The sequence below is a fragment of the Carassius auratus genome, chromosome 21 (assembly GCF_003368295.1).
Source record: "Carassius auratus strain Wakin chromosome 21, ASM336829v1, whole genome shotgun sequence".
Taxonomy (NCBI): Eukaryota; Metazoa; Chordata; class Actinopteri; order Cypriniformes; family Cyprinidae; genus Carassius; species Carassius auratus.
Genome location: NC_039263.1, coordinates 20544933 through 20558556, shown reverse-complemented (window position 1 = coordinate 20558556; position 13624 = coordinate 20544933). Strand labels below are relative to the sequence as shown.

The 13624-nt window shown below is 35.0% G+C and overlaps 3 protein-coding genes across 3 annotated transcripts; all 3 read right to left on the bottom strand.

Moving 5' to 3' along the window:
* Window positions 1–4877: 4877 nt before the first annotated feature.
* Window positions 4878–5720, bottom strand: LOC113038119 (P2Y purinoceptor 8-like). Its single transcript, XM_026195316.1, has one exon. It carries the CDS (start codon window positions 5718–5720, stop codon window positions 4878–4880), a length of 843 nt encoding a protein of 280 aa, XP_026051101.1.
* A 2725-nt stretch (window positions 5721–8445) lies between these two features.
* On the bottom strand, window positions 8446–10136 carry LOC113038118 (uracil nucleotide/cysteinyl leukotriene receptor-like). Its single transcript, XM_026195315.1, has 2 exons — window positions 9343–10136; window positions 8446–8824 (listed from the first exon to the last, which is right to left on the bottom strand). The coding sequence occupies exons 1-2, from the start codon at window positions 10134–10136 to the stop codon at window positions 8446–8448; spliced, it is 1173 nt and encodes a 390-aa protein (XP_026051100.1).
* A 721-nt stretch (window positions 10137–10857) lies between these two features.
* On the bottom strand, window positions 10858–11849 carry LOC113038117 (G-protein coupled receptor 35-like). The gene has a single exon (XM_026195314.1). It carries the CDS (start codon window positions 11683–11685, stop codon window positions 10858–10860), a length of 828 nt encoding a protein of 275 aa, XP_026051099.1. The 5' UTR covers window positions 11686–11849.
* Window positions 11850–13624: the final 1775 nt, after the last annotated feature.

Sequence of the window (13624 nt, the reverse complement as noted above, 5' to 3'; positions counted from 1 at the left end):
ATAATCTCTAACAGCTCCCCATACGCAGGGCAGGAGGATTGAGAAGGCTCAGCCTCAGCTTCTTCGCCACTCTCAGACATCTCCTGCTCTTTCTGGGTAGAACCTAGCAGAGCACTAACTCCAGTATCAGAATAGGTTAATGACAACACATCTTCCTCCTGAAGTTCACTCTCGTTTGCTGCCGGAGAGCGTGAAAGGAAAAGTCCCTCTCTACACTCCTCAGCAAGATCCACCTGTGATCCACACGAGCTCATTCTCCTCCGTGCCTCGGCAACGGCGGGTCCTGAGCCGCAGAATCCAGATGGCTGTCCCTCTTTCCTCTAAAAGAGAGACAAACGAGAGAGGAGCTTTTTCACAGAAAAACGTTCACAGTGCACGCAGATTGCCCCCTCAAGGACATCGCGCGCGTGCTCTTTGCCCAAACAAGAGACGCAAGACTTTGTGTGTCATCAGGTGTCAAATAACGCTGACACTGATGCACACACTGCTTAAACGCCTTGCTAGTGGATGCCATGATAACAATAATAGATTGCTCTTACCGTTTTGGTCGTTTCTCAGATGCACGCTTCAAACAAAACAGTCAATGAAGACTGTAAGAGCGTATTTATAGTCACGCTGGTAGTGACGTCAGAGGCTGGCGCCGGCCAACACGTTGGCGTTTTTCTAAGTATGCGTCAGACACGGGTCACGAAGAGGTGTTCCCCATAGTTTCCCCTCAGAGGACGTAGTTCGAAGTTCCCTTGACGGAACAAACAATTCTCTAATGAAAAACTTTACTTATGAAAAAGACTATACTTAGCATTGTTTTCTCTTCTGGGTCTGTTGTAAGCACGTTCACTGCATTGTAGTGATATCCGGTTCGCGAACGAATCATTTTTTATCAAATTTTCTACTGTAAAATAACTTTTTGTGCGTTGTGTTTTGAAAATTGTCAGTGGATGTTAAAGGTTCTTAATGAAAAAGTAATATATATATATATATATAAATAAATAAATAAAAGTGCAAACTTTGTTTATTGTTTCCTTGGACTTAAATGACACCCTGAACCTTGTTTACATGTAGTCAAATTAGAAATAACTTACTTCATCTGATGTGTTGATATATAGTGACAATTAAAATCCCCATGAAACCTCTAATGACTGATCATTTGCTTCTTGAAAAGCTCATGTTTCTCTTCCTGCCAGTGAGATCCAGAGCCAGACTCACAAAGCATTAAGATTCCAGGTAACCTTGCACATTATCAAATGACCAGAATTTTGATAACACAGGAGATATGTACTATAATGTGATAAGAGCTTGCTCAAGTACTGAGAAGCTATAATATTCAAGACTTTGTAAGTAATTCTCAAGATTTTAAAATGTATACAATGTGTAATACGAAGTCATTGCTATTGACAGAACAAGGTTAATATGGTCATACTTCCTAGCTTTAATAAGAACTCTAGCTGCTGCATTTTGGACCAGCTGGGTTTTTTTTAAGCACACTGAGCAACCATCCAGTGAAGCATTACAATTATCTAACCTTGAGGTCATGAACACATGTATTAATTATTCTGCATTTAACATTGAGAGATTAAGTCACAATTTAGATGTGATTTTAAGATGGAAAAATTTGGTTTTAAAAATGCTAGGAACATGGCTTTCAAAAGAAAGAACAAAGAAAATAGATGTGTGTGCTATGAAATAGGTTTCTAACGAATGATGAAGAACTGACAGAGCAGCCATTGACTTCTAGATAGTAGAGATCCCAGGGCTCCACCTTAGAGGGTTTATGAACTGAGAAATATAATTTCCTTTGATCATTTGAAGTTTAAAAGGTCATTGTACTATAAAACTTGTAAGTTACAAAAATTCGTACATTCGTACATGTTGTAACTTGTAAGTTACAACAATTCGTACATTTTTGACGAGGTGGCTTATTCGTAGGAATTTGTATGACCACACTCGTACAAATTTATAAGATTTTTGGCAAATCATACGGATTTTACGAGTTGCACAATTCGTATGAATTTGTACGTATGACCTACACCTAGCCCCGCCCCTAAACCTAACCGTCACTGTGGTTTAGACAAATCATATAAAATCGTACGAGTAAGGTCGTACAAATTTGTAAGAATAAGCCACCTTGTAAAATACGTACGAATTGGTCGTGAGATAGCATTGAAATGGCATGATTGCATCAACAAATATGTTTTTAAATCAGTTTTGCATTTGGTAATGCTATCGGGTAGGTTTAGGGTTGGGTTTGGTGTAGGGCATATATTTTTCAACATGATAGAGTATTAAAGACAGTCCCCGGATTTTTAAAACTGCGGCGAAACTTGCAGTAAGGTACGTAAAAAGGTGTTGCACAAAAAATACACAGAGGTACATATTTTTATTTAGACCAGGTTGAAATTACTAATCATTCAGTTTTTTTTTATATCAACTATGCATTCCGTTAGTTTGCAAATTGTTATGTTTCTGTGAAAATGAATTTCCTCTTTGAGGACAAAGTAAATGATCTAATCTACTACACACTGCAATTGTGATCAATATGATACCTCTCCATTCACTAATACTAACTGATGACAGTCATGTACTATAAGTATAATTTGAATAATGGCAATGCAATTCCACTAATACCAACATAATGTCTTTGTCTATTCAAAAGAATGTTGTGGTCGATAGTGTCAAATGCAGTATAGGATCCAGTAGCTCTAATAGAGAGATAAAACAACGATCGGATGATAAGAGCAGGTTTTTGTAACTCTGATGAACCGATTGCAAAATAAACCTTTACACGGTGATCAGTGCCCAGCCCTCAATCTGGAACATGGTGAAACTGGGTGAAGCAGGACATAAATATTTAAAACAAATAAACCACAATCAAGTGTGATAACCATATCTGACAAACACACACCAAACATTCAGGTGGAACTCACTGAAGTAATGAATGACCATTACACCATCATAAAGTCTGAATTAGAAGGAAATGTCAATTAAGTTTATGTTTAATAATAATAAAAAGAAAACAATAATTATAATAATAATAATATTAATAAAGTAAGGTCAGACATTTTATCATTAAAGGGCAATCTTTGCACACAGGAATTGATTTCCAGGGGCATTGTTCACTTTGTTAGGGAAATCTTTATAGTTTATTAAATGTACATTTATTATTATTTTTATTTTTCATAAAATACTTAATAACTCTAAAACTTAAATGTAACCAATTACTTCAGTACATTATAATACTATAGCCTGTCACCATTCAAACGTTTTCAGCATCAACAAAATATATATTTACACTGCAAAGGGGGAACATAAGCTGCATTTGACATGACGTTTATATTTGATTGCACAGTCTCTTTTATGCTGCTTATTTCCATGTATTTCATAATTGTTAAATGTTGATTAAAGCTGCAGTAGGTAACTTTTGTAAGAATATATTTTTTACATATTTATTAAACCTGTCATTATGTCCTGACAGTAGAATATAAGACAGATAATCTATGAAAAAATCAAGCTCCTCTGGCTCCTCCCAGTGCTCCTATTGCCATTTGCAGAAATTAATCCGCTCCCGGTATAAGAAACAACCAATCAGAGCTGCGGTCCGTAACCTTGTTTGTGTTCAAAATGTAGAAAAGTGTATATAATAAATGAGTACAACATGAATCAATTTTCCAAACCGTGTTTTTAGCTTGTCCTGAATCACTAGGGTGCACCTATAATCATAGTGCGAACTACGGGGGAGCTAGGGGGAGCTCGGCTCCCCTTAATAAGACATGGGCTCCTCTGAAAACGAGAAATGTGAAATTTTGGGGGGTCTCAAAAATATTGACAATATGAATATTTTGAAGTACAATTTCAGTTGTGCAATGTGATCATGATGGACTTATTAAGTGTAACATAGCAAAAATATTATTAATTCATGCACTACCGCCGGTGGCAGTAGACAACCGCGGTGGCAACCAAGGGGCAAGGAACTCGACCGGAAGTTGAAGTCGTGTAATGCCACAAGTGACTCCTTTGATACTTATTGCACAAAGCCAGTTTCAGGTTTTACCCAGGGAAGTACAAAAAAAGTTTTCTGGCTCAAGAAATGACACTACATTGCTCCAGAGCAGGTTTTATTCTGGGTTAGAGATTTCAAACCCAAACTGGACCAATTAATTTTAGAGACAAAATTGTGTGGCTAATTATATTAACATAATACTTTTATTTTTATCTTTTTAAGCTCTTTGAGAAAAGATATAAATAATTAAATTAAAGTTATTCATATGTTTTTAGCAATACTGCTGCATTAGTGGTTATTTCTGCCTTGTAAATGCATTTTATTTCAATATTTTAATAACGTGTGAAATGTGAATAAAACAGAGACTCTCTTTATTCAGTGTTATAGTCTATTCTGTTTGCTGCATGTGTTTGGTTTTGTCAAGTCTAAACTTACTCTGAATTTGTTCAGCTCGACTTCATGTGACAGGCACAGGAAAACACAGTCCAACGTCACATTTAAATAATCATAATTTCTGAAAAATACAAGAGATGAACTTCAGCATCCAACCATCACTCAATACTTTTATTTGAGTAGCTCCTTATCTTTATCACATGAGTGCATTCATAAAATCAAATACGATATCCATTTAAGTTACTAAATCAAATTAACAATTTCATCTACAAATGTTCAATATTTTCTATCTTAAGACAAATTTTTCTTCATAAAATACTCCACAAATGTGTTTTATCTGACTGTTCTTCTATCTTTCTGCTTGCTTTAAAGAGACGGTACAGTTTTGTACTTGAAATAAATTGCAATTACATGTTTATTTTAGTATCTTGTACATTTGGAGTTATTCCAATCAGCTAAAAAAAATATAAGTAAAATAAAATAATTTTTATGATGATGAACTGAGGCAGAAGAGTTTTTGAGCCCGCTGTAAATAAAGAATGGGTTGAACGAAACCAGCCAGGACATAACAAAGAAAAGCAGGAGACCAAAAGTCTTGAAAACTCTTTCGAGTTAGAATGACAAAGAATCCCGTGACAATAAATGGGGTATATTGGATGATCATGATCACTGTTGTTATGAGAATAATATAAAATGCTCTTCTCTTCATGTGGTTTTTCTCCTCTCTCTTTCTCTCTCCTGGTCCTGACTGCTTCAGAGCTCTGAGAACAGCCACAAGACAAAACAACTGGATGCAGAGGAAGAGAAGGAATTGTATTGAGATGAACCATACATATGGCACCATGCTAAATGAGATTAACATAAAGGTGCAGATTAAACAGGATTCAAGAATAATTATCCAGGCCACAGTGCAGCAGATGACTCTATATCTGAGAGGTTTGTACTTCAGAAAGGTTACAGGATGAACCACTGCCAGGTAACGCTCAACACAGATCAGACAATGCAACAGAGGACGACCGGTGATCCCTAGTCCTTGTAAAAAATATGTTACTATTATGACGCTTGAAAAGAAGCGTGCCAGTATGCCAAACATCGCATTGAAGCTGTTACCAATCTCACAAATGGACAGATTGAGGTTGAAGAACTCTGATGAAGCTCCATTTCCAGTTCCTGTAATGATGAGCCATGTAATTTTTGAGTGTATAAGAAAACCAAACAGGAAACCTATGCAGACTACAAACATTTCCAGACTGTTCATTAGCTCAAAGGAATGAGTTGTGGAATTTGTAAATGCTTCAGGTGTTGTATAGTTCATTGTAGAGTTGCTCATCCTCTCAGCCAAACAGGAAATTGATGCTGAAGACACAGATTTTTTTGTCTGTCCACACAAAAAAAATTATGATTCAGGTGCAGTAATTCAGTAGTCACAAAATTCCAAAAGAGAAACATTCCAGAATTGTCTGTTTTACAATTTTATTGCAAGCCACTTTAATACAGCACTGAGAGTCATTTTGTAAAAACCAAATAGCATAAGAGAAACACATTAACTATTTATATTTTCCAACTTTCATAAATGTTTACATGGATAATAAAGTTATTTATATTATATATTCATTAAATGTTTTTCACATTCATTTTTTCCAATCTATACCTTAATCCGGGAAAACATTTTAGGTTTTTTATTTTTTATAATTTTTTTTGATGTCATTAGATTGTTTAGAGCATTGAAAATAATGTACAAATAAATAAATAAATAAATAAAATTATATTTAATTCATAAGTAAAACTACATCCTTGATAGTGGACATTGGGAATACATTTAAAATAAATAAAAGATCTGAATGAACATTTATATAAAGATATTTCTCAACTATGTTATAAATGATTTGATATACCATTTTTCTTTATGCAAAATTTGTGTAAAAACAGGTTTTTTCATTATATATAATGTATCTATAAACTGAATCTAATTTGCATTTGAATGTGTTTTTGGGACCAAATGTAATAGAAAAAAGAAATGTAATAATGATAATAATAGTTGACAAGATTTTCATAATAATATATACGATTTCATAGGAATATTTAAATATAATTTATTTCCCTATTAATTTGTTGTGTCTCCCAAAATGCAAAATAAACATACTTTTAGTCCCGGTGTCCCCATATGAGGACATGTATGAAATCAATGTCCTGTTTCAGAACATATATTTTTTTGTTATTTATTTTTTTAAACCCCATAACATTTTACTGAGATGTTGATTTATGACACAGTTTAATTTTTCTTTTATTTAAATGATAATTACAAAATTTTAACATATTTCACTAAAACATTTCAGACATTTTTGAAAACCGAGGAGAGGGAGTGGTCTTGATGAAACATCCAAACATTTAGTATCTCTAAAAAGTTCTGAATGTGCTCTGTAAAGGACATCCAGACTTAAAAAGGTGGTATGTATACTCTCAGAGAAATTCACCAAAATATAATGTCCTCATATGAGGATGCAGGGTCTCAGGAGCTTTCAGAATCAGATTTCAAGATTTCAACACGCTTTTATTTAAAGGGGTGGTTGATTGTGATTTAACTTTATAATGAAATTAAAATGAATCAAATGTTCACTCACCTGAAGAGTGAGTGTCCAGTCTCTATGGATGTTCTGTGCTGTGTGGCCTGAATTCACAGCTGTCACAAGAATATAAGTGCACAATTTCATCTCATAGATGTCACATAAAACATATGCAAATATATATATTAAACAAAATAATTTTCATGTTGACAAAGGTGTGTTGAACACTTATAGTACAATACATTATTTACTATCATAAATGACCATTTTGACAAAGATAATGTGAGATCATGCACAGTATAAAAAGAGGGAACAGCAAGAAAATTGACTCTTTGGAAAAAAATAAATAAACATGTTTTCATGTTTTATGTTGTTTTGCAATTTATTCTGAAAAGAAAAATCTAGATGATTTTGAAGTGTTCACCGAGCAACATTTGAATACCATTTATAAACTGAAAATTAACTTCAATACTAAGCTGACAAAAATGTTGCTGTCATAGTCTTTTTTGATTAAAAACATTTTCTCAAATAAACTTCATAAATCTAAAACTGGTCTGCACAGGTGCAACACATTTAACACCTGCTATGCAAATTTGCAAATAGGCTGACATTTTGAGGTCATGTAAGAGCCGTAAAATAAATAAATAAATAATAATAATTAATGTGAGATTTACAAACCAAATATAATTATCAATTCACGAGTTCATGAGGTATGGTATGCGTATATGGCGTGCTGTCCAGGGAAGGGCTCCGAGCTCGGGAATGGCCCGAACCTACACTTCCTTTTCCTGTGATGATATAACACAGGAGTGTGTAGGAAGACCAACTAGGAAACTAATGCTTAAGCTACAGATTTCCAGATCATTCATCAGCCCAATGGAGTTGAGTTTCTTGAAGTTCACTGCAGAGTTATTCATCATCAAAGTACGCGTCCTTCAGGTCTATCGCTGATAAAACAATCTCGGGGATGGACGCACCCGAAGATTAGCTTCTGTGTCAACATCTTGAACGTAACCTGGTTCAAAACTCGCGGGTCCAAGATGGGCCATAACCCACCGCCTTTTTTGGGCACAATTAAGTAAGGGCTGTAAAACCCATATTGGCTGAAGGGACCGTGTATATAGTGTCCTTCACCAGTAGGACTGTGATCTCCATCTGCAATACAGGAGCATCAGCCTCCTTCACTGTTGTGAAGTGGATGCTGCTGAACTTAGGGGGATGCCATGCGAACTGAATCGTATAGCAGAGGCTGATGGTCTGCAGAAGAGATAGTAGAGCTAGTCAGGCACCCAGATACCATGCAAGCTGGACCAGCGGAACCAGAGGGCCACCCTCGGTGACAAGCAGACTGGGGCGGTGCAGCCGGATGGAGGCAGCAGCTGGGGCAGGATGTATCGGATCTGCTGGACAAAGCTCTCAACAGAGTCGCTGAAGAGGTCGGTCTGGGACACAGGGATGTTGAGGAACTGTACCTTGTCAGGGTCCCTCATGTCAGCCAGAGATGCCATTCCTGACCACGGTCCAGTCTCCTTTCTTCATCCTGGCCTCATGTATCATCTGGCTGATGACTCCTGTGTGTTCCAGGAACCCTGCAAAGCCTGAGATTCCTCCCTTTTGGATTGAGGTGTTGAGATATCCATTATCGATCATGTATGTGGACATTCTCTTTGTCACCACTGAGAAGAAGGTCTTGCACTCTGTGCTGAGCAAAGAGATGGTTCTGAATTTGCCAATACGCACTGAGCCTTCCTCCTTAGGAACTAAGCAGCCTACAGCCTTCTGCCAGCTCGATGGAACAGACTCTTTCTTCCTGATCCTTTTAAGCAGCTTCCAGAGGGGGCGGAGGAGATTTGGACATTTCTCGTACACCCTATAGGGTATACAGCTGGGGTCTTGGTAATAATATAATAATATAATAAAAAGTTTACCATTTACAGCAAGACAATTTTTAATGCAAGTCACTTTAATGGATTCAAATGACATGAAAAATACAAACCAATATACATCTATTAATCTAATCAAGAATTAATTTTTTTAAGTTGAAAGTTAGACAATTCTTTAAAAATGTAATATCCTGTGTCTATGGATGTATATAAATATCCATGCTTTGTTGTATAGACTGACTTCACAGTTACCACAATAATATAAGTGCATGACTTAATCTCATTAACATAAAATATGCAAACATTAAAAATAAAACATTTTTAATAGATAAGATGGAGCTGTTTGTTGGAAAAACAAGTAAATAGAGCTGACAATGAATCTCTCTAATACTCACAAGACATACAGTAGGCTTACATTTTGTGTGGGGTTGGGGGGTTAGTAAAGAAGACATTTGAAAAAAATAAAATGTTTAATGAAAAGAAAAGTCAAAACAGTTTTCCCAACCGGTGCAGATAAAGAACAGGTTGAACAAAACCAGCCAACACATTACAAATAATACTAAAAGAAAAAAGTTCCCTAATGTGATGTTGTGTTAGAATGAAAGTAAATCCTGCTATAATATATGGGACATATGTGATAACCATGCTCACGGTAGTTATTAAAATGAGATAAAACGCTCTTCTCTTCATGTGGTTTTCCTCCCCTCTCTCTCTCGCTCTCTCTCCTGGTCCTGACTGCTTCAGAGCTCTGAGAACAGCCACAAGACAAAACAACTGGAAGGAGATGAAGAACATGTACTGCAGTGAAAAGAAACATACATAAACATAAAAGAAGACAAAAGTAAGCATGCAGCTTAAGCAGGAGCCAAGAGTGATTATCCAGGCCATGTTGCAGCAGATCAATTTATATCTGAGAGGTTTGTACTTCAGGAAGGTTACAGGATGAAGCACTGCAAGGTAACGCTCAACACAGATCAGACACTGAAACAGAGGACTACCAGTGATGGCTAGACCTGACAAAAATGATCCAAGATGTTTACATGGAATAAATCGATCAAAGATACAGATCAAATTATTCAGACAGTTACAAATCTCACAAATAGAGAGATTGAAGATGAAGAACTCAGACACAAATCCACTTCCTGATCCTCTGGTGATGAGCCATATAACATAGGAGTGTGTAGGAAGACCAAACAGGAAACTGATGCTGTACATAGAAATGTTTATAATGTCCACTAGCCCGATGGACTGAGTTGTGGAGTCTACAGATGTGGTGAAGTTCTCTGTAAAGTTACTCATCTTCTCTATTTTTGTCTTCTCAGCTCAAAAACTCAAAACATACGTAAATAAAGCAGCTGTGATCAGGAGGAAACAAGAACAGAACATTCAGACTGTATTAAACCAACCAATGTTTTTCAAAGAGTTTCAAACTGTATGAAATTCTCAATTGTAGGAACATTTCAATATTAAAAAATTGACATTTACAGCCACGTCGCTTTAATAAGTCACTTTGATACATCCAATAAAAACATAAATATGCAATCTAAAATTTAATTAATTCAGAACATGAAATGGCTCTATGAATTCAAATGAAGTTAAAATTCTAAGAAGTTCTGTTAGGTTTCCCTTATCTGCCTTTCAAATTGTTACCAAAAATATAAATTCTAGTAAATTTAAAACTCAGACCATCTTACATACTCGTACCCAGTAATCACACCAAATGCTGATAAACAAAAATTAATCTAAAGTTTGTCACCTGAAGAGTGAATGTCCAGTCTCTCTGGATGTATGTAAATCTCAGTGCTGTGTTTTGTAGACTGACTTTACGTGCATGATTTCATCTCCTGCACGTCACATAGCACACAAAAGATTAATTTGGAAAAAAGTGGATGGTCTTGTCTGAGTAAACAGGAACAGAAAAAAATTGCATTTTGTGTTGTTTGGAAAAGTGTATGATGAATGCTTTTAATACCTCATTTACTGAAATAATAATAATTTCTCTGGGTGTATATAACTTGTTTTATGAGGTTCTGAGGAAAGGACGTTTTCCAGCGTGTTGTAGATAAAGAACAGGCTGAACAAAACCAGCCAGAACATAACAAACATAACTAAAAGAATAGAGGTCCTTAATAAACTGCTGAGTCAAAACATAACAGAGTCCTATGATTATATATGGCACATATATAAAAGTAATGGCAATAGTACTTATTAGAATGAGATAAAATGCTTTTCTTTTTATGTGGCTTTCCTCGTCTCTCCCTCTCTCTCCTGGTCCTGACTGCTTCAGAGCTCTGAGAACCGCCACAAGACAAAACAACTGGATGAAGAGGAAGAGGAGGAACTGCAGTGAGAAGAACCATGTATGTGCTCTAGTATTGTGCAACATTAAAATTAACATGCAGATTAAACAGGATCCAATAGTGATTATCCAGGCCGCAGTACAGCAGATCACTCTATATCTGAGAGGTTTGTACTTCAGAAAGGTTACAGGATGAACCACTGCCAGGTAACGCTCAACACAGATCAGACACTGAAACAGAGGACGACCAGTGATGCCTAGACCTTCTAGTAAATTTGAAACTATCTTGAGACGTGAAAAACAAATTGCCATTGCATTAAAGAAACAAAATAGACAGTTACCAATCTCACAAACTGAGAGATTGAGATTGAAGAATGCTGATGCAACTCCACTTCCTGGTCCTGTGACGATGAGCCATATAACATAGAAGTGTGTAGGAAGACCAAATAGCAAACTGATGCTATTCAGACAAATATCCAGTTTTCCAAAGGACTGAGTTGTGGAGTTTGTAGAATCACTTGAGGTGAAGTTCATTGTCGAGTTACTCATCTCTGTGTTGATCTTCTCAGCTCATAAATATGGCAACTAAGTTCAACAGGAAGATTTTTTTCGTCCTTTAAATGTAAAGGTTTTTAAACAGTATGCAATTCCATGCAAAATGTAATTTAAAATATCTTATACTACAGGTCAATTGAGTACAGGCTCTCGTCGTTGTGCTCTAACACCTAAATAACCAAAAAAAAAAAAAACACAAAACAAAAACAGTCCAATATTACATAATGTAAGAATATGAAATGATTCTGTTCATTCAAATAAACCATTTTATAATTTCACATTTTACATAGACATTATAATCAGTCATATTTCCCTTAAATGGCTTTTTAAATTGTAAAATAAATAATAAATAAATAAATCTGATTGACGAAATAACCCTGTTTATTTATATGCTCATAAACCTATAAAATCTAACAATCACAACATAAGCTGAATATTATTGATCAAGAAATTAATCAAAACTTTATCACCTGAAGAGTGAATGTCCAGTTTCTTTGGGTGTATAAATTTCAGTGCTGTGTTTTATAGACTGTCATTAGACTATATGTGCATGACTTCATCAGATACACTTCACATAAACATCAGGTTATGCAAATATTTATGAAAAAGACATTACATGTATAAAAAGGAATAAAAAAAATGCATTTAGCTGCAACCTTGTTTGAAGTTAATACTTTTTTTAATAATAATAATAATAATAATAAATTGCTAAATTAAATAATTAAATAATAAAACAGTTAATCAGATGGGTGAATTAATTAATAAATAAATTAATGTTTAATGTTGGAACTTCAGCTAATTGTGCCACAAGAAATGTAACAAGTGTCTAATTTTTAAACACTTAAAGCTACATTTTTTTTAATTCACATTAAAACTATATTTTTCATCATCTTATGTGATTTAATGCTAGGAATATAAGCACAAGACTAAGAAAATGTTGATATGATTTTGTATTTAATAGACCCATTCCTGTATTTGGATATAAATAGAAAATTGTGCTCTATAACAATTTTTTTCCCATATTTTTTTTTATTATTTATTTCAACTGATACCATACAATGAAACTTATCTTCACATGACATCTGTTCACCAAACAACATTTAAACATTTATCAACTTTAATAGGCTCACAAAAACAAAACAATTTTTTTTTTTTTTTTGTAGGCTAAAGACACAAGTCATTTGAACAGCTTTCATAATCTTAAAACCTGCCTGCACAGGTGCAACACATTTAACAGCTGCTATGCAAATGTATAAACTTTTGTCAAATGTACAGTATACACTTGCATTGAAAGATTTGTCTGATATGCTATTAATAATAACAGCCAAGTATTTACTCTTTTAGCCATGTACAGAAAATATTATGAGTTGTTAATCAGCTTAAATACCATATTTAGGATGTGCTGGTGACATTAACACAAATATAATAAAATTTGTTAAAAAAAAAAAAAAAAACATTTGATTTACAAACAACAGTGTACATTAGCCTAAATATTAATATTTCAAAGCTGTTACGAAAGGTTTTATAGCATGTTTTCTTATGTACTTTTTACTTTTTATTTTATTTCCCATGCTCTTAAACAATGCATTTCTAAGAATATACAGTTCAGACCAAAAGTTTGGACACACCTTCTCATTCAAGGAGTTTTCTTTATGTTCATGACTATGAAAATTGTAGAGTCACACTGAAGGCATCAAGGGCTATTTGAGCAAGAAGGAGAGTGATGGGGTGTTGCTCCAGATGACCTGGCCTCCACAGTCACCGGACCTGAACTCAATCGAGATTTAGGGCAGCTGGACCGCAGACAGAAGGCAAAAGGGCCAACAAGTGCTAAGCATCTCTTGGGGAACTCCTTCAAGACTGTTGGAAGAACATTTCAGGTGACTACCTCTTGAAGTTCATCAAGAGAAAGCCAAGAGTGTGCAAAGCAGTA